At 42.3% G+C, this 24,190-nt stretch overlaps 1 protein-coding gene across 12 annotated transcripts in view; it reads left to right on the plus strand.

Annotated features, from left to right (window-relative positions):
- Positions 1 to 24,190, plus strand: part of PITPNM3 (PITPNM family member 3) — a 363,555-nt gene that overhangs the window by 215,768 nt on the left and 123,597 nt on the right. For 10 of the 12 annotated variants that reach the window (XM_044993505.1, XM_044993503.1, XM_044993507.1 and 7 more), the window contains one exon: positions 16,477 to 16,527. The exons of 1 other annotated variant lie outside the window; for it this stretch is intronic. In XM_044993505.1, coding sequence (XP_044849440.1) covers positions 16,477 to 16,527 — 51 coding nt within the window. The remainder of the gene's footprint in view (positions 1 to 16,476; positions 16,528 to 24,190) is intronic. One more of the 12 variants, XM_044993497.1, reaches the window with a different exon arrangement.

The raw sequence follows: 24,190 nt of genomic DNA on the forward strand, positions 1-24,190 counted from the left end.
TAGGCCCCTTTAAGTTGTCTCATGTTGGGTGTCCAAAATCACTAGTCACTTAAAAAATTTTTTTGCCACAACTCTTCCCCAAATAGATTAGGATTTCAGTTTTCTATTATGTGACATGTTGCAGGGAGAAATGACATCAGGCAAGGAGGGAAAATATGTTACAAAATAAATGATTGAGGTGTTAACGGATTCACTAGGGGAACATTGTTTTAATCTCTCCCTGACCTGTAGATAAAGGTTCAGAAGTAGATGCACAAGACAGAATAGTCAGTATTTGGTTGTTCATAGAACATCAGCACTTTTTAACTGTCTGCTGGGTGGCAGTTTTGCTTTAGCTTTCCACCAACTTAAGAGCCCATCCAGTTAAGTGTTCTGAAAAGACTAAGAGGGTCGGAAGTGGTAGGCTGCAGGAGATCTTTGACTACTGGCCTTTCTAGGTGTTTCTCAACTTTTCAACTAGATTGCTGTTAAATATGACTCTTAAGTATAGCGCGAGAGATGTTTATATAAAATAGTTCCTGACTGAGCTAAAGACCAAGAAGCTCCTTTTAACAGTTAAACCTTCTATTGCATCTCTTGGGGTGAAATTCACTTGTACGTAAGGGCCAGAATAAGGCCTACATATTTCTTCATTCCTACTTAAGCACTCCTTTTAAGGGTTTAAGTGGTGCATCAGGGTAGTGCTTGCCCTTTGTACCGAGGTGAATTATACCTTGGTGAGGAAAACCCCCAAGGAGCTGACAGGCAGCAATTTGTTAATTGCAAAGTACAGCAGCACAATAAATCCAGGTTTAGGGACAGATTTTTCTAACAAGCTCATCATCTTGAGTGTATAATGCATTTCCCCTCTCCCCCCTCATTTTGCAGTCAGTTTCTACTAGTATATGCAATCTGTCAGAGTTAGGGCATTAGTTGTTTCTCACAGCAGGTCAAACAGATCATTATTACAGTAGTGTTTATTTTCCAGGAAATATTCCCAGTGAGTTTGGAGATGACTCAGTTCCAGCCCTGTGCAGCCAGTCACTTCAGCAAGGCTCTTAAGCACACGGTGAATTTGAATGTTATGTCTCCTACACTGTCTCATAGTTTGGACTGTGAGGGTGTGACTAGCAGTGTATGCCACCAGCTAGGAACCTTTTGATGTGTGGCTGCAGTGTCCACATGACGGAGTTATGGCACGCCACTGCTCTTCAAACTCCCCTCCTCTCCCCAGTGGGGCAGCGTGTAGACAAAACCTTCTCTGTTTGTGAAAAGTGTCGGGCTGACAGATCTGGAAACCAGTGAGCAAACAGAAGAGGTTAAAGTGTAACATAGACCTCCTAGGATTAGCTGGGTGTATCTCACTTAATTATCTGCCTGCCATTGCAGGGGCCTCAAGCACTGATGCACCTTGGGCCCTCCTATTCTCTGGCTGTGGCACATGAGTCTAGTCTCCTGTGAGCTGTAACACTTTGATTTCATTTCGGTGGTTGGGTTTTGTGTGTGGGTTCTCTGGGTGATATTGGTGGCCTGTGATACACAGGAGGTCAGACTAGATGATCTGGTGGTCCCTTCTGGCTTTAAACTCTACGACTCGGTGCTTCCTCCATACTGAATTGTCACATTAGCAATATAACCTCTGTGGAGGGATCACTTCCAGGGGTGAGTAACTCAGTCCATAATCCCTCTGCTAAGACAGGTGCCAGTTGCAATATAAACACCAGCCCAGCAGGACCTGAAGCCAAACCACCATCTCATTTCACATAGGCCAGAGTGAAGCTATCTGATGCCAATTAATTTTGATCACTACCCACCCGACAATGAATTGGAGCCTGAGCAATGCAGGTTTTGCACTGTTCACACCGGCACTATATCATCGGAAGACACTCTCCTGCCAACATAGTGTTCCGCTTCTCGCCGAGGTGGAGTAATTATACCGACGGGCCAGTGCTCTCCCATCGGCATCCAGCGTCTTCATCAGACGCGCTCCAGCGGCGCAGCTGCGGCAGTGACGCTGCGCTAATGTAGCGCTGTCATGTAGACTTGCCCTCCGTTCCTGAGGCAAATCACTTAAAACAAACACATTCCCCCTACCCCCCAATGTTATGGCTTTTGCCACAGTATTTTTCTGGAGCTCTGCTGTGCAGAGACTTGCTCTTGCAAACATGTGTCACCTCTCTTGCTGTAACTGCTGTGTCTGTCAGTGCATTAAGAATTCTTGAATGGCTTCTGAGCTTCTCCCCTCAGCATAGTTAATCCACCTCTGCAACAGAGAGTAGCTATGTCGACGGGAGAATGATGATACTAAACTGCTGCAGATGATACTAAACTACTCAAGGTAGTTAAGACCAAAGCAGATTGTGAAGAACTTAAAAAAGATCTCACAAAACTAAGTGATTGGGCAACAAAATGGCAAATGAAATTTAATGTGGATAAATGTAAAGTAATGCACATTGGAAAAAAATAACCCCAACTATACATACAACATGATGCGGGCTAATTTAGCTACAACGAGTCAGGAAAAAGATCTTGGAGTCATCGTGGATACTTCTCTGAAGATGTCCACGCAGTGTGCAGAGGCGGTCAAAAAAGCAAACAGGATGTTAGGAATCATTAAAAAGGGGATAGAAAATAAGACTGAGAATATATTATTGCTCTTATATAAATCCATGGTACGCCCACATCTTGAATACTGTGTACAGATGTGGTCTCCTCACCTCAAAAAAGATATTCTAGCACTAGAAAAGGTTCAGAAAAGGGCAACTAAAATGATTAGGGGTTTAGAGAGGGTCCCATACGAGGAAAGATTAAAGAGGCTAGGACTCTTCAGCTTGGAAAAGAGAAGACTAAGGGGTGATATGATAGAGGTATATAAAATCATGAGTGATGTTGAGAAAGTGGATAAGGAAAAGTTATTTTCTTATTCCCATAGTACAAGAACTAGGGGTCACCAAATGAAATTAATAGGCAGCAGGTTTAAAACAAATAAAAGAAAGTTCTTCTTCACGCAGCGCACAGTCAACTTGTGGAACTCCTTACCTGAGGAGGTTGTGAAGGCTAGGACTATAACAATGTTTAAAAGGGGACTGGATAAATTCATGGTGGCTAAGTCCATAAATGGCTATTAGCCAGGATGGGTAAGAATGGTGTCCCTAGCCTCTGTTTGTCAGAGGATGGAGATGGATGGCAGGAGAGAGATCACTTGATCATTGCCTGTTAGGTTCACTCCCTCTGGGGCACCTGGCATTGGCCACTGTCGGTAGACAGATACTGGGCTAGATGGACCTTTGGTCTGACCCGGTACGGCCATTCTTATGTTCTTATGAGAAGCTGTCCTGTCGACATAGCGCGGTTTACACCAGGGGTTAGGTCAATGTAACTACGTTGCTCAGGGGTTTGGATTTTTCACACCCTGAGCGACGTAGTTCTACTGATGTATGTTTATAGTAGAGAACTGGCCTAAGTCTCTGCAGCCTTTTGGCTCTTTATTTTTAACGCAGTGGCTTTTGCTTATTTCTCTTTCCCCACACACCCCTATTTCCCTCTTCACATTAATTGTGTCTACAGTGAATCAGTATTTGGTATAAACAAGCCACTTGATTTTTTTTTCAGGTGGTATGTGACTCCCCCCCTTATCTTTTCCCAGAGTCAAATAATTAAAGGGTGTTTGTATATAACTGACGGTGCAGTTTATGCTGCCATTAATTTTATTGCCATAGCATCTGCTGTTGCCAAATGATGTGAAGAACAGCAAACAGAATATTTGGCTTAGTGCAGCAAGTAGGGAAGGGAGAGGACAGATACATTTTGGAATGCTACAGCCTATTACATTATCAGATGGCTGATGTAAACAACAGACATACTCATACCAGCAGGTTCTAGAGATAAATAATGAATTGGATTCCTGCTGTCCTTTACGTGCAAATCTTAATTGATGGCATCTTGCTTCAGCGCAGGTTACTGGTGCTTTTCTGCGGCTGCTATCTTCTTATTTTTTAAATATTGTTTTATTTATGTTCTAAAGTAGAGATCAGCAAATGCATAGGAAATGTAGAAAGCTTAAATTGATTGGTGCATGAGAAAATGTTACATCTTATGATTTTGAAAATGGTCCCCTAAGGCCCTGACCCTGCAATGAATCCCTCAGCTTTCTCCCCTCTTCTTTATGCTCTGTTAAAGGCCAATTCAGCACCCACAGAAATCAGTTCCATATAGGATTTTTCATTGGTAGAGATCAAAAGGCTTTACAAAGGAAAGTCAGTATTATTATCCTGATATCACAGATGGGGAAATGGAAGGACACAGATGACTTGCCCAAGGTCACATAACATGTCAGTGGCAGAGCTTGGAATAGAATCTGGGTTCTCTGACTCCCAGCCCAGTTCCCTATCTCTTGGACCATGCTGCCTCTTTTACCTCTTCTCCTTCAAGCTTTGATGCAATTCTATTCCTATCAGTTTAACATTGATCATGGACAGATGAGAAAACAATACTTAGACCTTGAAAACACCGTTTAAATTAATCTCTAACCATAACATCTCTCAGTATTCTTACTAGGCGGGGAAAAAACCTGAATTATGAAATGCAAAATAAATAGTTTTACATCAATGGTATTTTGATTTAAAATGTAAACTAGATCACTAGCACAGACAGACTGCAAAACTGATTGCCACCCCAGAAACTGATGTCCCGAGGCCCAAAAAAGTCTGTTGTATTACTAATTCTGTGGCTTTTCATACTCTGCTTTGTCCTTTGAAGCTACTCACAAGAATCATGTAACCTAAGGGAATAGCAAAATGTAAGCACAAGAGACCAGAAGAATTGTGCTAAACACCCGATGACGACTCTGGAGTACGGTTTCTGCAAAGGTTGCTGCATGCAAAATTACTACATTTGCTCTGAAAAGTGACTATGTAAAAATTGCAGCCTTCCCCTGTGTGTTTTCTGAGTCCTATCTGCTTACTTTAGTGACTAAATAGGCTTTACCTCTGCTAGTGCTGCAGAGCCAATGCAGTTCTGGGAGAGTGAGAGAGATTTTGACTGAGAATGAGTTTTGACTGCAGAATCTCTGTGGTTGGTGATGTGACCCAGAAAGATTCCAGCTCGTCTTTTCAGATGTGGAGCTGGGTAGGCAGCACCAGCAGACATAATGTGGAGATTATTGCCAAACGAACATGGGAACCCATGATGCTATTTTTCGTTACTTTTCAGAGCAGAAATCTCACATGGGCTTTGATTTTGGAAAGTACTTGAGCACGTGCCAAACTTTCACCAAGCGAGCAGTCCTGTAGACTTTGGTGAGATTACTTATATGCTAAAGTAGCTTCCAGAATCAGGCTCTTTAAATGTAGCATAAATTTCAGTCATTTCACTGGTCTAGTCTTGGTCACAGATCTGAACAAGCGCATCCTGCTGACCACACACGAGGATGGCTCTGAGCAGGGCCGCCTGGGGGGGCGGCAAGTGGGGCAATATGCCCCGGGCCCCTCAGAGGCCCCGTGAGCCCTGGCCCAGCAGGGGTCCGGGTCTTCGGCAGCATTTCGGAGCAAATGAAGGGCCTCCCGCTGCCGAAATGCCACCGAAGACCCGGACCGCCCCCGGGTGAGTACAAGCGCCGCAGCTCCCCCGCTTTGCCCCAGGCCCCCTGAATCCTCTGGGCGGCCTTGGCTCTGAGGGGAATCCAAACCCCTGTGTGCGTTGCGCTTCCTAGAGCCTCAGCAGGCCGCAGCACTGCTTCCTCCCATGGCGCACTCTGGCTCATTGCCTCAGCACTGGCTACCACTTCTCAGAAATGGGGCTCCTCAGCTCCCCTGCCTTAGTCCTAGGACGAGGGCTGACCCCCAGTTAACACAACCCTTTCCTAGAACTCCTCCTGAAAAGTGTGAAGCTTCTGGTTACAGTTGTAAAATAGTGTGTGTGTGTGTGTGTGTGTGTGTGTCTCTCTCTCTCTCTCTCTCTCACACACACACACACACACACACACACACACACACACACACACACACACACACACACACACACACTTTGCACAGCCTAACACCTTTGTGCTTCTTTATACTTAAGCATGTAAAGCACAGAAGAGTACAGATCACACACAACAATAAACACTAAATTAATGTCCCTGCCACGGCTTCCCCACCGCTCTGCGGAATTCTTTGGGGTGGTGTCTGAGTCCCTTGGCCTGTCCAGAGTCCTTGGACCCATCTGGGCTCAGGAAAGTGGGCCACCAGATCATCTGGTCTGACTTCCTGTCTATCACAGGCTGTCAACACTGTCCAGCACCTGTGCACTAAATCTAACAACCAAAATTGGATCAAAGTATTACAGCCCTTATAACATTAAATAGTTATGGGCCAGAGGCAGAGAATAGGAGGGACTGAGATATCTAAGGCCCTTCAATGGCAGGCAAATGATTAAGTGAGATATGCCCAATAATCCCTGCAGGTGACCTGCACCTATGATTGCCACCTTTCTAATGGCTGGTAACTGGACTCCCGAGGTCTCGCCCTCTGCTTTGCCTCTTCCCCCAGCCCCGTCCCTGCTCCATGGCTTCCCTCGAGGCCCCATCCCTTCTCCACCTCTTCCCCCACAAGCCCAGCCCCTTCTCCACCTCTTCCCCCACAATAAAAAAAAAATGACATCAGGACTTGTCAAATAGCACTCAGAGACGCATGCTAAAACCCAAACTGTCCTGGTGAAAACTGGATGGGTGGCAACCCTACCTGCATCCCCACACTGCAGAGGAAGAGGCCACTGATAATCTGACTTGGGGGAAAATTCCTTCATGACCCTATATATGGTGACTGGTTAGACCGGGGTAGGCAACCTATGGCACGTGTGCTGAAGGCGGCACGCGAGCTGATTTTCAGTGGCACTCACACTGCTTGTGTCCTGGCCACAAGTCTAGGGGGGCTCTGCATTTTAATTTAATTTTAAATGAAGCTTCTTAAACATTTTAAAAACCTTATTTACTTTACATACAACAATATATTATAGTCTTCTAGAAAGAGACCTTCTAAAAAGGTTAAAATGTACTACTGGCACGTGAAACCTTAAATTAGAGTGAATAAATGAAGACTTGGCACACCTCTTCTGAAAGGCTGCCGACCCCTGGGTTAGACCCTCAGCACCTGAGCAAGAACCAGCCAGCCAAGCACCTGAGAGAGACTGCTCGGTGCCACCTCAAGACCCTGTCCGGCCTCCCATCTCCAGCTGTGGCCATCTCTAATGCTTCAGAGGAAGGAGGGGAAAAAATCCCTAAACAAACCCAACCTACCACCACCTCTGAATACACGGGAGAAAAAAAAATCCCTTCTTAACTCCTGTAAGTGACCAGCTGAAGCCCTGAGGCTCGTGTGTAGTCCCTTGAGTATGGGTAATACAATCTATCCCTCTGAATCTATGACTGACCAGATCTGATTGAGCCTATATATCTTGGTTCACTTTCTTGTGAAGCATCCCCCAGCAGAACTCTGGGTAAGAAGGTAATGATGGTAGCATCAGGTTTCAGTTGTAAGATTTTATGTTGTCACATTCTTTTGGGCCCAAACTTTACATGGAGTATAAAATTGCCAGTTCTGTGGTGCAATCTAATGATGTTTTTGAGACCTATAAATCTGTTAGGAACATCTAGACTTTCACAGATGCCTTTGGTTACTTTATAATCACAATAAAGCAGAGTTATGGTAGCTTTCTGTGATATAACTGAACCTTAAGGAGTTGTGAACAATTGGCTGTACTTTGTGCCTCATGATTTTAAGTGCTTTCCAGTCTTGAGCTAACTGAGGCCTTGTCTTCAACTTAGGGTGACCAGACAGCACGTGTGAAAAATTGGGATGGGAGTTTGGGGGGTAATAGAAGCCTATATAAGAAAAAGACCCCAAAATTGTGACTGTCCCTATAAAACCGGGACGTCTGGTCACCGTACTTCAACTTCATGCTAACCACAGGGTAAGACATCATGGGTTAGTCAGCCTGTGGTAGCCTGGCCCACAAGAGCACAACCACACTTATTGTGCTGTCACTCCCCGCATCCCCGCTGGCGTTGTATCAGGCCGTGACCAGCATTACATCTATCTGGGAGTGTATGCCAAGATTCATAGTACAACAACGCACTGAATAGCTGTCACAGGATGGCTGGCCCCTGTGGTTAAAGCAAGTCCAGCTCCCTTGCGCCAGGGACATAGCACCAGTGTGGACAGCCAGAGTAGTTAGTGAAGATGCTACCTACGCCAACGGGAGAGCTTCCCCCATCAGTGTAGGTATGCCATCTCCCTGCGAGGTGGTAATTTATGTCAGTGGGAGAAGCCTTCCTGTCAACGTAGCGCTGTCTACACTGGGAGTTGGGTCGGTACAACTGTGTCACTCAGGGTGTTATGCCAACATGAATTGGTAGTGTAAACGAAGCCTGAGAGTGGGTGGGAGGAGGGAACAAGACTTGGCGTGCAGTGTCTGACATCTAAAGTAAGGGTATGTCTATGTGGCAGGTGAAGGTGTGATTGTAATATGGGTAGGCATACTTGTGAGTTTCACTCTTGGCATTGTTCTGCTGTATCAAACACGGGAGGTATAGGAGGCGGAAGAAACTTCGAGCAGGCAAACTCAAGAGTGCAAGCAGGTGCTGAGCTGAGACTGATGGATGATCTACTTCCAGTCAGGGGTCAGAGCACAGGTAGACGGCAAGATAGTATGCAGGAATGGGTGCCAAGGGGATTAAGAGGAAAGGATTTGGAGGACCATTGCATCTAGATTGTTGTGATTGCCAGTGGTTGCACGTTTTCACTACAGCTAACTCGGGGTCTGCACTATAGCCACGCTGTGCAGCACTGACAGAGGTGTGTGCATGTGTGAACATAGTGTGTTAATGGGAAATCCTGTGGTTACATCTTCAATGAAGACAAGACCTGAGGTCTCGTTCCAAGGGCTCAAAGATAAGAATCCCATTGATTTCAGTAAATTTTGGATTGGGCCCTAAATCTCTAGGACCAAATTTTCAAAAGAGCACTGGGCCAGATTTGCAAAAGCTCAGCACCCATAATCAGGGGCCAGGTTTTCAAAAGATCCCAGCTCCCTTGTAGGCATCTGAATATGGGCCAGACTTTCAAAAGCATTCAGCATCCAGCAGCTCCCATTGTAGCAGTTCAGCCCAGGGGAAAACGAACGTGTTGCCCAGTAGCAAATTTGTGCATGGTCAGTTATATTCATTCTAATACATGTTTGTTCCCCCCCACCCCCCGCATGTGACGTGACATGAGCTTTTAGAATTTTAAACAGACCCCATCAGCATAAAATTAAATTGCTTGAACCACCATGAAGTCAAGCCTGTTGTGCTGATTATTTTTTATGTAAATGTAATTATTTTTAAATTAGAATTATAAATTATGTAGATCTTTGATCAAAGGCAGTGAAGTGAAATGAAAGGATGCAGTTAAATATGCCATTTCTCCTAACTTCCTTTGGGGGGAAATAGAATTGTACTCCCAATAAGAGAACCCTGTTCTCTCTCTCTCTCATTTATGGGCACATATAGCCCACTGGTGAGTGTGTTACAAGTCCGTATCAGGGATGCTTTATATTTATTATAGATCGTTGCTGCTGGAATGTAAGACTCCATAAACATCTCGCCACTCTGTGGAATAGTTTGCTGTAAGTGAGAAAATTACAGTGCTGCTTAAAAATATTCCCAGCATGGATGAAAGTGTGAAAGGCTTCTGATCCAGAACTCTTCTCACCTCTCATCCCCCTAAGAAAGAATTAAACATCAAGGATATGTCTGGAACCTGTACGAGAGCAGGCATTGATTGGAACTTTGGGAGTGGAAGGTGTAACACAATGACACATTTTTAGCATTTGTCTTCATTGCAGATGATACTGTAGCCTGAGGCAAGGTTAGTGGCTCCTGAGAAAATGTCTTTTTGTAAAAAGAAAAATTAGTTTAGATCCCAGGAAATGAATTGGCGTTCGGATCATAGCTTCATCCCAGCTCTGCTGGCTAAAGTCAATTTTCCTACCATTCTCTATTTTCTTTTCATTTCCGGGGCTTTCATTGTTATACACACTAAGCTGACAAAGTGCTTTTCATTCACAATTCCCTACTTTTTTACGTAAATACATGGAGGACTCTCCTGTCAAGAAATAACACTGAATGGAAACATGATGCAGGTTTTGAGTTGACTAAATCTAGTGACTTGAGAGCAAGCCACAGGTGCTGGAATTAGAGGTGATGGGGGTGCTGCTGCATCCCCTGGCTTGAAGTAGCTTCTATCATATACAGGGTTTACAGTTTGGTTCAATGGCTCTTAGCACCCCCACTATGCAAATTGTTTCAGCACCTTTAGAGTGAGCGGCCAATTTTTAGTCTGTTTTACAGTTTTCAATTTGTAATCCCTCTCTCCCCTCCCCTCTAGTTCATTGGCCAAATGGAAATAGTTTTTTAAAAGGCAGGAGAAAGGAAAACAGCACTGATTTTTTTTAATTCAAAATTTGTATAAAAAATTTTCACTTTTGAAAACATTTGTTTTAAAAAAAAGTTCCTTTTTGAAAGCTGCAGAACAAAAATGAGTTTGAAAGCCTTTGTGAAAGCTATTTTCTATTGTTCATCCAGCTCTGTTGTTCAGGGTTGGACAATTTATATGCAGGGTAATTTTAAGGCATCTTTATCCTCTCTCCATGATTAATATTTAGTAACCAGTACTTGGGAATATAAGCACCTGGTGAGCAGAGTTACACACACCATGAGCTGTAGCTGTTAGAGGAAAGTTCTGTTCTTGAATTCCTTTGTTATTTAATGGACATCTTGTATTTTTGTATGCAGTGTTGTTGTAGGGTCCCAGGATATTAGAGAGACAAGAGGGTGAAGTAATACCTTTTACTGGATCAACTTCACAAGCTTGTTTCTCTCACCAACAGAAGCTGGTCCAATAAAATATATTAATCTCACCAATCTTGCCTCTCTAATATCCTGGGACCAACACTGCCTACAACATTATTGGAGAGACAAGCTTGGGAAGTTGGTCCAATAAACGATATTACCTCACCTCCTTGTCTCTCATGTATTTTGTTGCATTTTGGACTCAAGTGATTTGAAACATTTGACTTTGCTCACGATATAGAGGCTCAGTCCTTGTTGGCTGAGCTTTCAAAGACCTTATGGTCAACATGACTCAATTTCTCTGTCTCCGTCGTGTGATAACTTTTGAACACTGCATCTGATCGATTCCAAAATTTCAGAAAATGTTCTAGACAGCAGTGACCAGAACTCTCTTGATTTTTAGAAAAGTTGGGGGGAATGGAACCCATGAAGCCTCTGCCAGCTTTTTAGGACAGCCACAACCTCAGCCTCGAATGCCTCCAGATCAAACTGGGTGATGGCATCCTATTAATGCCTTCCTGCATAACAATACCCCATCTCATTTCTGCCTGTTCTCCTAGGGTTTAACATATTAGCATCTTGAATGACTTAACTCCCAGACAGAAAAATAATGGTGGTGGGAGGAGAAAGGTAGTGAAATGGGGGGCATACACCCAACCTCTGGCCTGGGATGGGGTAGAGAATGGGGGAGCCTGCTGTGGGGGAAGGGGTGAATAGAGCACACACAACCCCTGGTTTAGGGAAGAATTGGGGGATGCTGGTAGGGGCTCTGTGTGCCCAGGGCTGCCCGGGGAGGGGAAGTGGGGCAATTTGCCCCGGGCCCCACAGGGGCCCCCACGAGAATATAGTATTCTATAGTATTGCAACTTTTTTTTATGGAAGGTGCCCCCGAAATTGCTTTGCCGCAGGCCCCCTGAATCCTCTGGGCGGCCCTGTGTGTGCCTCCCTCCCCTTATGTATGAGGAATCCTGGTGAAGGAGACCTATGGAGTGGGGGAACAGGGAGCACCCAGAGCCCTTGCTGTGGGGGGAATGAGTGCATGGGGGAAGATGGAATGGGATGTACACAGAGCCATTAGTATGGGATGGAGAATGGGGGGTTGCACAGAACCCTGGGCAGGGGGATGGCTGGGGAGAGTTGCAGGGGGTCCCTGAAATACAGGGGGATGGGAGCATGGCACACGGAGGTTGAGAGAGGGAATGGAGTTATTCAAGGAGCCCCTGGTGTGAGCAACAAGCATGGCCTATGCAAGCCACAAAGTGAGCAATGACCTAGTTTTTAACAGCCACGTTCCTGAAGACTTCAGAAGCCCTTCCACGGATAGTGACTGATGGCTCACGTCAACAATTACTCCTCTGCCTACGAGCTACCGCAGATAGCATTTTCTCCCCAGTAAGCTACAAGGAGATAACATTTGTGACCAAGCTCTTTGGTGGTGCTGCAATCCACCAAATGCCCCGACGAGGTGCTGATAAGTGAAAGAGATTGAATATGAAGATTGAAAAGAGGTTAATTCAAACAATTTTCTTGCCTCAAATGTCAGATGCCAAGAGACGTTCATTGCTTGCCATTTCAGCATGAAAAATGCAGAGTGTCAGCTTTTTGTTGCTGTAAATTAGAGGGCCTGTCACTTGCTCTTTTCAGCATGCTCCGTGCTGCAGAGCTATTTTAAAGCTGAGGTGCTGGCTGTGGTAACTTGAGAACCTGTGACAAAAAAGAAAGGGGTGACTGTGCTGCTGTTCTCAGTTGGTCCATCCATCAGTGGTAAAAGGCATGGATTCCTTTTTGTTATGGGGCTGATCCTCAAGGTGTTCACTCTCTCTGGCTCTCTAATTATACTAGTGCAACAGCAAAATCTATTTAATATACGTTAGCTGCAGAAGAGTACCTGCTGGGAGCTAACTCAGCATCCTGTCACTCAACTCCCCACCAGTTTATATTAATTGAGCTCTAATTGAAAGACAGGCAGTTGGCAGAGGAGGCCAATTAACTGAATGGAGATAAAGCTGAGGAGCTAATTGGATAGCATTATCCCTAGCAGCCAAGACCCTATAAGCAAACAAGGAAGGGCTGGAGGAGAGTAGGGAGCCTGAAGGAAGGCAGAAGTAGGTAGGTCTGGCTGCTGCTACCACCCTGCCCTTCCCCAGAAGCATGTGGGGAAGCTGGCTTGTGATTGGAAATATCATTGTAATATAAGAGGGGCTCTTCTCATTGTGTATGTATATATGGCCCCTAGCCCAGTAGACCCTTGATTTCAATTGGACCGTTAGGCACTATTACAATACAAACAATCATTAGTAATTATTCGAGGTGGTCAGAATTTTTTGAAACACCAATTGAAATTTTTTTGTAGCATTGACAAAAGTTTTCAAAAAGTCGTCATTCTGACAAAAGAAAAAATTTCAAACTGCTTCTTGAAATTATAATGTGCAGTTGGCAGCTGCCCCAGAAATGGCTCTTTCTCTTGTACAGTCTATAGAATACTAGGTCTGCCAAATGGGTAATCACCAAAACAATCTGTAGGCCCTAGGAGAAAGTACCAGATTATGTAAAAGAGAAACTGTAATTGCTATTGTCTCTGGGAACTCATCCACAATTTTCCACTGGCTTTAGATGCAAGGAGCTGTGGTTTATATCGCTGACGTGATATTTTTCTTGGCCTATGACAGTTAAAATATTTGTCTGTAATTGATGCTTGTTGGGTGTTAGTATTCATAATTATTTTTGGTTGGTTGATGCTTGATAAATTAGCAGTTTTTGATAGTGGAGGTCACCTTGGCTGTTAAAGACCCAATAAGGCAGACTGGTGAAGCATTTAATCTGTACTAAATTGAAAGAATGATATGGTGATAAACCAGCTGGAGTCGATCAGCAGGATTTAAATTTGAGACAATGAGATTTGAAGGGCTTCATAGTAGTTCATGCTGTATGGTTCCACATTAGATCTGGTGTCACCTCCCTACTGGTCTGGATTCCGTACTCTCACTGCTGTAGCACAGGTTCAGTTCTTGGTCAGAGAAGAATCAAATTACTAACCCCTCTAATACTGACACTCAGGAAATTCAGCTAGAGAATGTCTTATCTTAGTCCCTGATCTAACTCCCAGCAAAGTCAACAGGAATCGTTCCATTAACTTCAGTGGGGGCAGGTCTACACTTCAGATTTACATTGGCACAGTTGCACTGTTAAGCTTTTAACAGGTGCTTTTGATATGCTTTTACTAGTGGATTTTAGTGATGTGTATTTAATAAGTTTCTCAAGTCAGACAGACACAGAGGAGCATTAATTAGACCCTAGACTGACAAGTTGATGACACAAGTAACCAAATTAAGTAATATACTTTCCTGGCCCTTCAAAAGTTTTTGCTACTACATGATGAATAATTCCATTGAGTAAGACTGAATTTCTTTTAAAACAAATAAATAATCCATTCCCATACTGAAGGATAAAAGGAATATGAAAGATTCAAGTGTGTATTCTCTAAGGTCCACTCAGTTTTTATACCGATATATATGTTGGTTATGGGTGTGATTTTTTTTTTAAACTGATAGGGCTTATGCCGGTATGCACCCTATTGTGAACGGAATTATTCCATGATAAAGGTCCCTTATACCAGTATAACTTATTCTATACTGCTTCAACTATGCCAGTATGTAGATAAGGCCTAAACGCTTTGTCACTTATTGAAGAGAGAATTTGTTTCTGTCATATGCAGCTATTTAAACTATGGATTTTTCTTTTAAAATGCTATTTAACAGGTCCATCTACTATGACCTTGTCTCTTACTGAAGCCAGGTCTGTCTCTCCAGAGTAATGCCTACAGCTATTTAAAAAAAAAATTCATGTGCATCCAAAAGTTGACATTTGCTTTTACTCTTCAAACAGGGGTTTTATAAAGGTATAAAACTGTGAGAAATCCAATGTGCAGAATCCATAAATTGAATCAAGCAGAAAAGTGTCCAGTAAATGACCAAAAAATCTGTGCACCAAATGCTGCAAAACCAAAAACTGTGCATAGAAGTACTCTGTAGTGCTCAATATTGTTTGCAAATATTTACTGTTACCACAAAGTGGTAACTGAGACACTGAAATTATTGTGGAAACAAGGAAGGACTTCTTTTGTAAGTGAGAATTTGCAGCTTCAGTTATGAACAGAATGGCTGGAAGGGTCTTGGTTCGTTGACTATTTTTCTTCAAAGGATCATAGCAGTTGGAGATAGAAAAGAGGACTAGACTGAGTCCATCCTTGTTCAAGAGCATGGTGTAGTCCCCTGGTAAAGGTTGTACCAGATATAAACTGAGACTACACTTGAAGTTCATATAACAGGAAATGGAAATGACACCTGACATTATGAGGATATTAGAGTTTCCAGGGACATAGGCCTGTGTGGTTTATTATTTCCATAAGACTATTTGAAACATTGAAGACTATATATTGCATTGTACACAGCACTGAGGTTAGGTTTACTAACTAGGCTTTAAAGTGTACGTGTGTTAGAAAGGTTAATACAATGTGGGCAGTATGGTTTACAGGGACTGTGGGGCAGTGATGGAAGACCTAAGTTCTAGTCCCAGCTCTTCCACTAACCATGGACAAGTCAGTTCCCCTCTTTGTGCCTTAAGGTACATCTACCTTGGAGCTGGAGGGTGTAATTTCCAGCTTGGGTAGATGTACGTGCACTAGCTTTGGTTGAGCTAACACGATAAAAATAGCATAGCCATGGTGGCACAGGCTAGCTGAGCCTAGTGTCTCGGACAGGATTGTCCTCTGGTGGCTAGCCCATGCCATCACCCATGCTGCCCCAGCTACAGTGTTGTTTTTAGCACACTAGCGCGATCAAAGCTAGTGCCTGTACATCTACCCAAGCAGGAAATTACACCTTCAGCTGCAGTGTAGCTAAACCTTTAGTGGTTCTTATTGGTAAAATGGTCATGATGATACTGTTTTTCCTTTGTGAAGTGCTTTGAGATCCATGGATGTAAAGTGTCTCATAATTCCTCAATCCTGCAATGAAAACTACATGTGTGGACCCCTGCACTGAAATGGAGCCCCACTAAAGTCAATGTGGCGCACCAGTTACATCAGTGGGGCTGTGTGTGGGGTTAGGGCTCTGTCTATGTGGAAGAAGTTGCAGAACTGGAGCCTAGCAGATCGTTGTCATTAAGATTTCCTTGCCCCGGTTTTTCACCATTTAGACCTAAAGGAAAAACCCCTTTGTTTACAACTTTCAGCCCATAAATGATTCAAACAGTCCTTCTGTAAAAATAAGTAAAGGAGATTGATGGTTTATAATGTCACTAAATTGGTTACAATTTGTGTGGCAGATCATTTTTTCCCCACGAGGTGATGCTACAAACAAACTAAATGAACTTCTGGGTAGGAAAACTACCTGTGATCCCTCCTTATGAAAAAGAATCTGGCAAGTGGAGTAGTATTTGATGAAAAAGTAGAGTCATTTCCCAACATCATTCTGCATGCTGAGCTATTCCTATTGAAGTCAATGGGAACTGTGTAAATCAGTGGCAAATTGTCACCCATTGTGATATGCACACCGTAGTATATGAGAATAAGTAAAGAGCTTGACTCATGTAAACAAGGCTCATTTCACTTTGTCTTATTTTCTTAGCAGGTGAAGAGCCTGCGGTTTGCTCGTCTGGATTTCTCCAGGAAAAGCAACGTGAGTCAAGGTTCTTTCCTTTTTTTGTATTCTGTGCTGTGTGGCAAACTAGAGATAACATCAGAAAACAGGGCTCCATTAAACACTGACCAGTTTTAAGTCTATTTTTATGCTGTTGAAATGTTAGGTCTGGGAAAATTGGAGTTGTTGTTGTCTGACATTTAACTAGGATGATAAAAATTATTAATCAAGTTACTGTAGCTTTTAATTTTTTAATGTGTTAAGCAATGTTTTATAACCATGGTAAGAATTGTGGGGGTCTAGAGTAATTGGAAAGTCGGGGTGTTGCCATGTTTCAAGGCATGTCTTTGTTGGGACAACACAGGTTAATTCTGTTCAGAATGATCATACAGTTCAGAATGACCCCTATTCAGTCTTCCATGCTCTGCTGACTCTTTTATATCTTATAGAGATGTAAGATACGTTGCTGTTTTAGATGTGGGTTCCTGCCAGAGACAGGGCTGGTCAGACAATGGTGCCAAACCTGCAATTGTGAGGCATCTTCATGTCATGGCGTCCCACCCCATCAGAGACAGGCTTAAATACCAGCCTGATGTTGGTTGCTCATGCTCTGGTGGTGCTAGCTGTGAAGAGTGAGTTATGATGGAGAGCTCTGAGTTCCTTGGAGAATTGGGATGGTCTCACCTTCTGCCATAGCCCTGGCTGGGAAACACTGTAGGTTTTCCCCTCTTTTTGTTCACTAGGAAATCTCTATAACTCTGTCCACCAATGCACACTGCAGGTGTGGACATATTAACCAACCCTTCCACCCTGAAAGTAATATCTCACCCAGCATAGGTGTCTGGGGCTGGTACCAGCGGAGAAGGCTGCTCACGGAAAACCAGAATCTGGGCGTTGCTCCATCTCCTATAGTCCACACTGGTAGCATCTAGGGTCTGTAAGGAAGCTTCAGTGGCACTTAAGAGAATTCTTCTGATGCAGGAGCAACATAGAGCTGATATGGTGCAGCTCTACTCTGCCTGCCCTTGAGGTTTCCAGCAAAGGATCTGGCCCATTGTGTTTCATTGTTTTCCTCTAAACATTGCAGTCAGCAAGAATATCCAGTATATTAAAATATTCTTTATCATTGGTTAATAGAAAGCATATGTTATCGGCTTTATGTGAACATATTTCTCTTGACAGATTTGTTGTTATAAACAGCTAGTAACAGCGCAGCAGATGGCAAAGAACCGCATGATTTCTTATGGGAGTGTGGCAATGGAAATACAGTTTTCTTCAGGGATTGAGACCATCTTACACTTTTTTATGTATAGTTAGTTTTCTCGGTCACAGTTTTACTCTAAATTCCTCTTGAATAAATGTATCAAGAAATTAGGGATGGGCTGGATAAAATAAGAACTGACCTAAATTTTGATCCAAACTTGAACCGAATCTGAACTTTAAGAAGCTAAGGAACAGCTAAGTTATTTTTCCCCCTTATGGGTTGGTTGGTTAACTAACTATGTATGTATGTAAAGACTTGAGCTGGTATTTTCAAAGCTGCCGTGGGATTTGGATACCCAGTTCCCTAAATTCCTGAAATGGCTTTGAACATCTTGACCTTGCTGTGTAAATACTTGTTCTACTTCCCATTCAGATCCTTCTTTTTTCTACAGCGTGAACTTCCAATCTGATGCACTTCGAGTGCAGTGATCAGTTTGGCTGTATCCCCAGCCTGACCGTGAAACTCCTTCTGAGAGACCTTTGTAAACCACTGGTGAATGTATTACAGGTCTCTCTCTGTCCCCAAGCCACAGAGGATATGACTCTGTTACAGCGCCAGCAAGAAAGCCTGATTCCTCTTAGCTCCAGCTGCAGTAGCTCATACTTTTATCTTTGGAAGTCCCTAGTTCAACCCCCAATGTGTTGGTCAAGATAGCAGCCATCAAGCCTTGATATTGACTGTAAGGCTACAAAATATAATAGTTTGTTAACAGTTAATTTATCATGTCACATTTGATTTACTTCTGTGAGTTGGCAACTTTATAATTTGCCAATTCCTTTTCTCAGCCATGAATAACTATTTGGTACTTTTATGTCAACCCTACTTCATTTTAATTGTTGTGGGTCATGAATTTTGCTAACAATTGCAGAAGTATTAGCATAGTTTTTAATGAGCTGGTGCGCAGTCCAGCAACTGTCCTGCCAAATGATGCTTACTAGTTCCTGCTGATTTTTATAATGAGACCTTGTATCTTTTAAACAAGAAAATCTTTTTATCTTAAGACAGATTGAACTTCTTTTAATTTGCTGCTGTTAATACAATTATCTGATAATCTATGACTCGATTGCAGCAAGCTATTTAAGCACACACTTAAATCGCAGCCAAGGGAACTATTCTGAATTGGTGCTGTACACCTTATTCTACCTTTAGAAACTATGGAAGGCCTGCAAATGCATGTGATTAATTTTCTGCAATGACCTGAATGGTAAATAATTAGGGCCTGAATATGTATAACCTCTATTCCTCTATCGGATGCTGACCATGGATATAGGGTGGTAACACTCTACTACTGCTGCTAACTAATGGAGTTACTTCTTGAGCTCAAGTGGTAAAAGTCTTTTATGAATGGCTACAGTTCAAGCCCTGCGAATGACCTATGCGAGAAGTCTTTCAGTTTTCCTCAAATACACTGATCATTAAGATCTGCTTCCAAAGCAGAAACAACTAATTTTATCAAAGTCTCTAGCTAAGATCATATGATATTTGCAGCTGGAAATCAGCTTGATTTTTTTTCCAGTGCAGACTGACTCCAAGTCAGCAACTGCAATTCCTGCATATATCTTTAAAATGTAGTTATTGCAACAAGTTGGGTTGTTCATAGAAAAAGAGTAAGAATCCTCCTGTGACTTGCCTTTTTTATTAAACTTAATTTTCTTGATAATCTCTGACTATAATCTTCTAATTTAAGATGATGGCACTGATTCTCCACTCCGTATCAGTCAGGAAGCAAATGGAGTTACAACAGATGTAAAACCAGTGTAAACGACAGGCGAATAAAAAGGCCATAGTGTTGATGGGAAGGAACAATGATGCTAGTGAACACATTGGCCAAACATTGTGAATCTTAAACTTGGAATAAATACAGAGTTGTTGAAAGTAAAATAAAACAACCCCCTGAAACATTGAACATGCAGGTCTGTCTTGGCAAAGTTGTTTTTTTTTCCTTTCACATTTAAAGTTTTTTAATTGAATCGCTTTGCTGTCCCAGGATAGAGCACACTCCACTTACTCAGGAAATCTGCTTAACTGGGAAGTCTCCCAGGGAGCTGATTTAAGCCAGTGACTGTTAATAGCAATGTCTGCTCCTTAAGCAGATGGTAATTTTGCCTAATTGAGGTTCCTTTTGGTGACTCAGTGGTTCTCAGACCTTTTGTGCATGTCAGTGTCATGCTGGTTCTGTCTGATTGCTCCTCCAACTGCAGCTTTCAGTCCTTCCATTGCTGTGATACTGTGAACAGCTTCACTGTTGCTAGTTCTTGGTTATTTTGCTTCTTCCATTCCATATAAATGTACTTGGTCCCTCCCAGATGCCACTGCTGCTTGCACTAGACAGATTGCAGGCTTAGGCTCTATCCATAGATCAAAACTGATACAGTGCCCCATTCAAGTCGATGGCAGTCTATCCATTGACTTTAATTGGCTTTTGATTAGGGCACCTTGATGCTTTCTCTGTACTCCATGGGACTGGTCTCGTAACTTGATGGGCTTGTAGCATTTCTACATCTCCTTGAACAGCAGTAGTACTATCCACCTGCAGTTCCTCAAAATGGAAATGAAAAGGTATGGGCACCAAGGTATCTGAAATAAGAGGATTCTGTAGCACTGTGGGTGATACACGGTGGTCATAATTACTCCTGAATCTCTGATGAGTAAGTCCAGTGCCATTCACCGTATGCCTGATAAGATTGTTACACATCTACTTTGTTTCTCTGTTGATAGCAATCTTGCCTCTGATCCAGAAGGTCCAAGGCCCTAAATCCAGATATAGCAATGGCCCTGTACATTAGTCTGTGTGTGCTGGAGTTTGGGCAAAGTGTACTGTTAAGTGTGCCATCCTTTTTGATGAGATGCAGCACCAAGGCTCCTTCTACTCATCTGTTTTGTCTATCCAAGTTTAAAAATCCATGGCACACTTTAAGGTGAATAATCCTGTGTCCCAGTCATCATTGCCTCAGTAATAATGCTTATTATTTGCCTAGCACTTGATCATCATGAACACTACTTCAACTTTGCAACAGCCCTTTGAATTGGATAAGTATAGTTGTCCTCCTTTTTCTGATTGGGAAGCAGAGACCAGAAAGCTACAGAGCTTGGATTAGAGCTCCAGAGTAGGGCTGGTTGAAAAATATCTAATTTCAAAATTTTTCCATTAGGCAAAAAAGGAAAAAAATGTTTCATGAAAGTTTCAGTGAAAAAAAAAAGTTCATTTTTTCAAACAGTCCTACTCCAGAAATCTTGGCTGGACAGTCCTGTGCTCACACTGCACAGCTAAACTGTTCAATGCTATATATCAGGCTGTTGCTCAGTGCATAATGGTGGTTCTGTTTGGCTATAGTCCCGGCTCGCAATGCAATTACCTGAATTCATCACCAAGGTCTTCAGTGAAGCTGCATCAGTGGAGCCGAGAGCAGAATTTGTCCTCATTGTCTCCAACACGTATCTTTCAATAGTTCTGTTGGTAATGAAGCAGAGATCAGGAGCTAAGCTTTGCAGATTTGTGGCTGGGAGAATATACAAGAATATATGGCCACTGAAAGTGGCACATTAGCTGTGTTTCTAACCAGTCTTACTAGCCAGGCAGTAGTTAAACATGCAAACTGGTGATGCTTTATAAAGCTAAATGATAATGATCTTGGCATGCATAGTTGTTATTGTAGCACGTGATAATGTTACTTGGTACTAAGCTGAGTTTATGCAACACACATTGAGTTTTAAGGACATTAGGAAAAAAGGTGCTCTGAGAATGCATGCCTTATAGTGATAGACTCAGAAAGCTCAATTTATTTAGCTTAATAAAAAGAGGTTAAGTGGTGACTTGATTACAGCATGTAAATATATACATGGGGGATTAAATGTTTAATAATGGGCTCTTCAGTCTAACAGAGAAATGTACAACACAATTCAATGGCTGGAATTTGAAGCTAGATGAATTCAGACTGGAAATAAGGTCAGTATTTTTAACAGTGAGGGTAATTAACCATTGGAACAATTTACCAAGGGTCACGGTGGATTCTCCATTGCTGACAATTTTTAAATCAAGATTGGCTGTTTTTTCTAAAAGATATGTGCTAGGAATTATTTGAGGGAAGCTGGATAGCCTGTTTATACAGGAGGTCAGTGATCACAATGATCCCTTCTGGCCATGGAATCAACAGACCTCGACCAGCTAATATGTATTAAAAGTGCAGTTTCCCCTGTCTAGGCTAGGATTGTAAAATGTGTTACAATGCATCTTTCCCCCCTAGTATATTCATACCCTAACAGGACAATGAAAAAAGTTATCAAGCCCTGAGCACACTTGACATTCCAGCATTGCAGATGATATGAGAAACGTACGGAATTGTGTAATAGCTGGTATCTGCTGTCCTGCCCACTCATTTTTATTTCTGCTAATTGGTCTGCTATTGATCCTCTGCTTGGTATGGGATTCTAGCACACAGATTGGAAATTGGCAGCTTGAAACAGCTGGAGCCATCTCTCAAGGCTGTTTAAAATCCCTGATAATTATCATATCAGATCTTCTATAAGACAGGCCTCGATAGGTTTACTGGCATTATTCCACCTGGCAGATCAGATCTGAGATGGCTGGGGCATCTGTGTAGCCAGACAGGTCTTTTCTGGCATGTATACAAGTATCATGTGGTTCAGTGATGCAGTATCATCCATAGTAATGTTTCGGGGGGCTTTTATTTTGGTACTGTTACTTGAGTTCATGGACAGTGAAGAAAGCGAATGCTTTGAGAACTCATAATTTTTTGTTGATGTTGATAAAGAAATCAATTCTTCATTGTTCTTTGTAATAATAGGCAATGAACTGTTATTTTTAGTCAACAGGGTACTAGCCTGCAGCAGTATTCTTTCCCAGTAATATACAGTCTTTTCTACGGAGAGCTTTAACATTGGAACAAAAACAGGCAGAAAAATCATCTTTGAAACTAAGAAATAAGGAAATGGTCAGAAGAACTGCTGACTTTTACCTTCACTCATTCACACGCAGGTGCTATTAAAGAGGGAGTAAAAACACTATTTCTATTTTTGCTTAAATTTTAAAAAGTGAGGGAAAATAACTAATATTTGCTCAACAAAATCAGTTCAAAAAAAAATCCCCCAGTAACACATGTAATTATAAAAGCTGGAGATAATTTATTTCTCTGAATCCCCAGCTTTGATTGAGTCAGCCTGGAGATGCTGATGCAGAACTGCCTAAATACTGATTAAAATTCATTTTCCTGTGTTTTAGGAGTTCTCCATTAGCATCAAGTGAAATAACACAAGCCCACTGACTCATTGTCTGTTGGGGAAGCCGCAAGGACTGATCACTTGTCATGACCATGCTGTCTATAGAGTTAAAGCTGGTTATGAATTTTTCACCAACATTTTTTAATGAAAAAATGGCTTTTGACGTAATAGAAACTTTTGCCAAAAAAAAAAAAAAGACTGGGTTTTAGTTGCTGAACATGGGGGATGGGGTGGGGAATTAGCTTCTTTTTTGACAAAAATGTGAAAAAAAAAATAAAAGAAAGATATTAACAGAACTGAACAAAATTCATTTTTATGAAAAACTGTTGTGGGGAAAAGAGAAAATATATTTCACATCCAGCTCTACAGAAACCAGAATTTGAGTAAGTTCATGAGGCTCAGGTGTCAAGCAGGTTTTTTTAGCCATCTTTTACAGCTAGAGCATGACATAACAATCTGCTGTGAGTAAGCAAGCGGCAGTGCATAGCTGCAACATCTGAGGAGCTAGGCCAGAGAATGAATCGCATCTCTGAGAATCAGAATTTGTTCCCTGGTTCTTTCCCTTCCTCATCTTGCTGCCAGGAGCAGATTATATCCTCTTCTATTATACCCATATTTAAGATGTGAAAATGTAGCAAGACTCTCACTGAAAATGATCAGGAGACTTAAATTCCTGGAAAAAACATCTGTTAACTGCCTGCTTGCCAACTCCTCTTGTTTCAGTTTATATCCATGTTATCACTGATGGGCAACAATTCCCCCTAGCCTGAAGAGGGTGATGAATATGCATAACTTTACTCATGGGAATAGTTCCATTAATGATTCAGTATCTGAGTCCAAGGATGTACAATTGTCCTTTAAAAAGTTGCTGATTGCCTTACATAATTAAAATTCCCTTCCGTAAGTATTCCCTAGTCTGAACTCATGGGGAAGACAGAGGTAAATGAATCTATATAAAGCACACTTGGCAAGATTTTAAGGTGACCAATGTAAATCTACTCTTCTGTAGCAGTTTTAGCTTGTTTAACCTAAGTGACCCATCTCACATTGTGTATTGGTGAGTCATGGTAGGTGAGGTAATATCTATGATTGGACCAACTTCTGTTGGAGAGGGAAACAAGCTTTCGAGATTACACAGAGTCTAAGTCCTATTCTCCCCCCACCCTTTCCTTGCTGTATTATACATAAGTATGATGGCAT

Source organism: Mauremys mutica, chromosome 19 (assembly GCF_020497125.1).
Source record: "Mauremys mutica isolate MM-2020 ecotype Southern chromosome 19, ASM2049712v1, whole genome shotgun sequence".
Taxonomy (NCBI): domain Eukaryota; kingdom Metazoa; phylum Chordata; order Testudines; family Geoemydidae; genus Mauremys; species Mauremys mutica.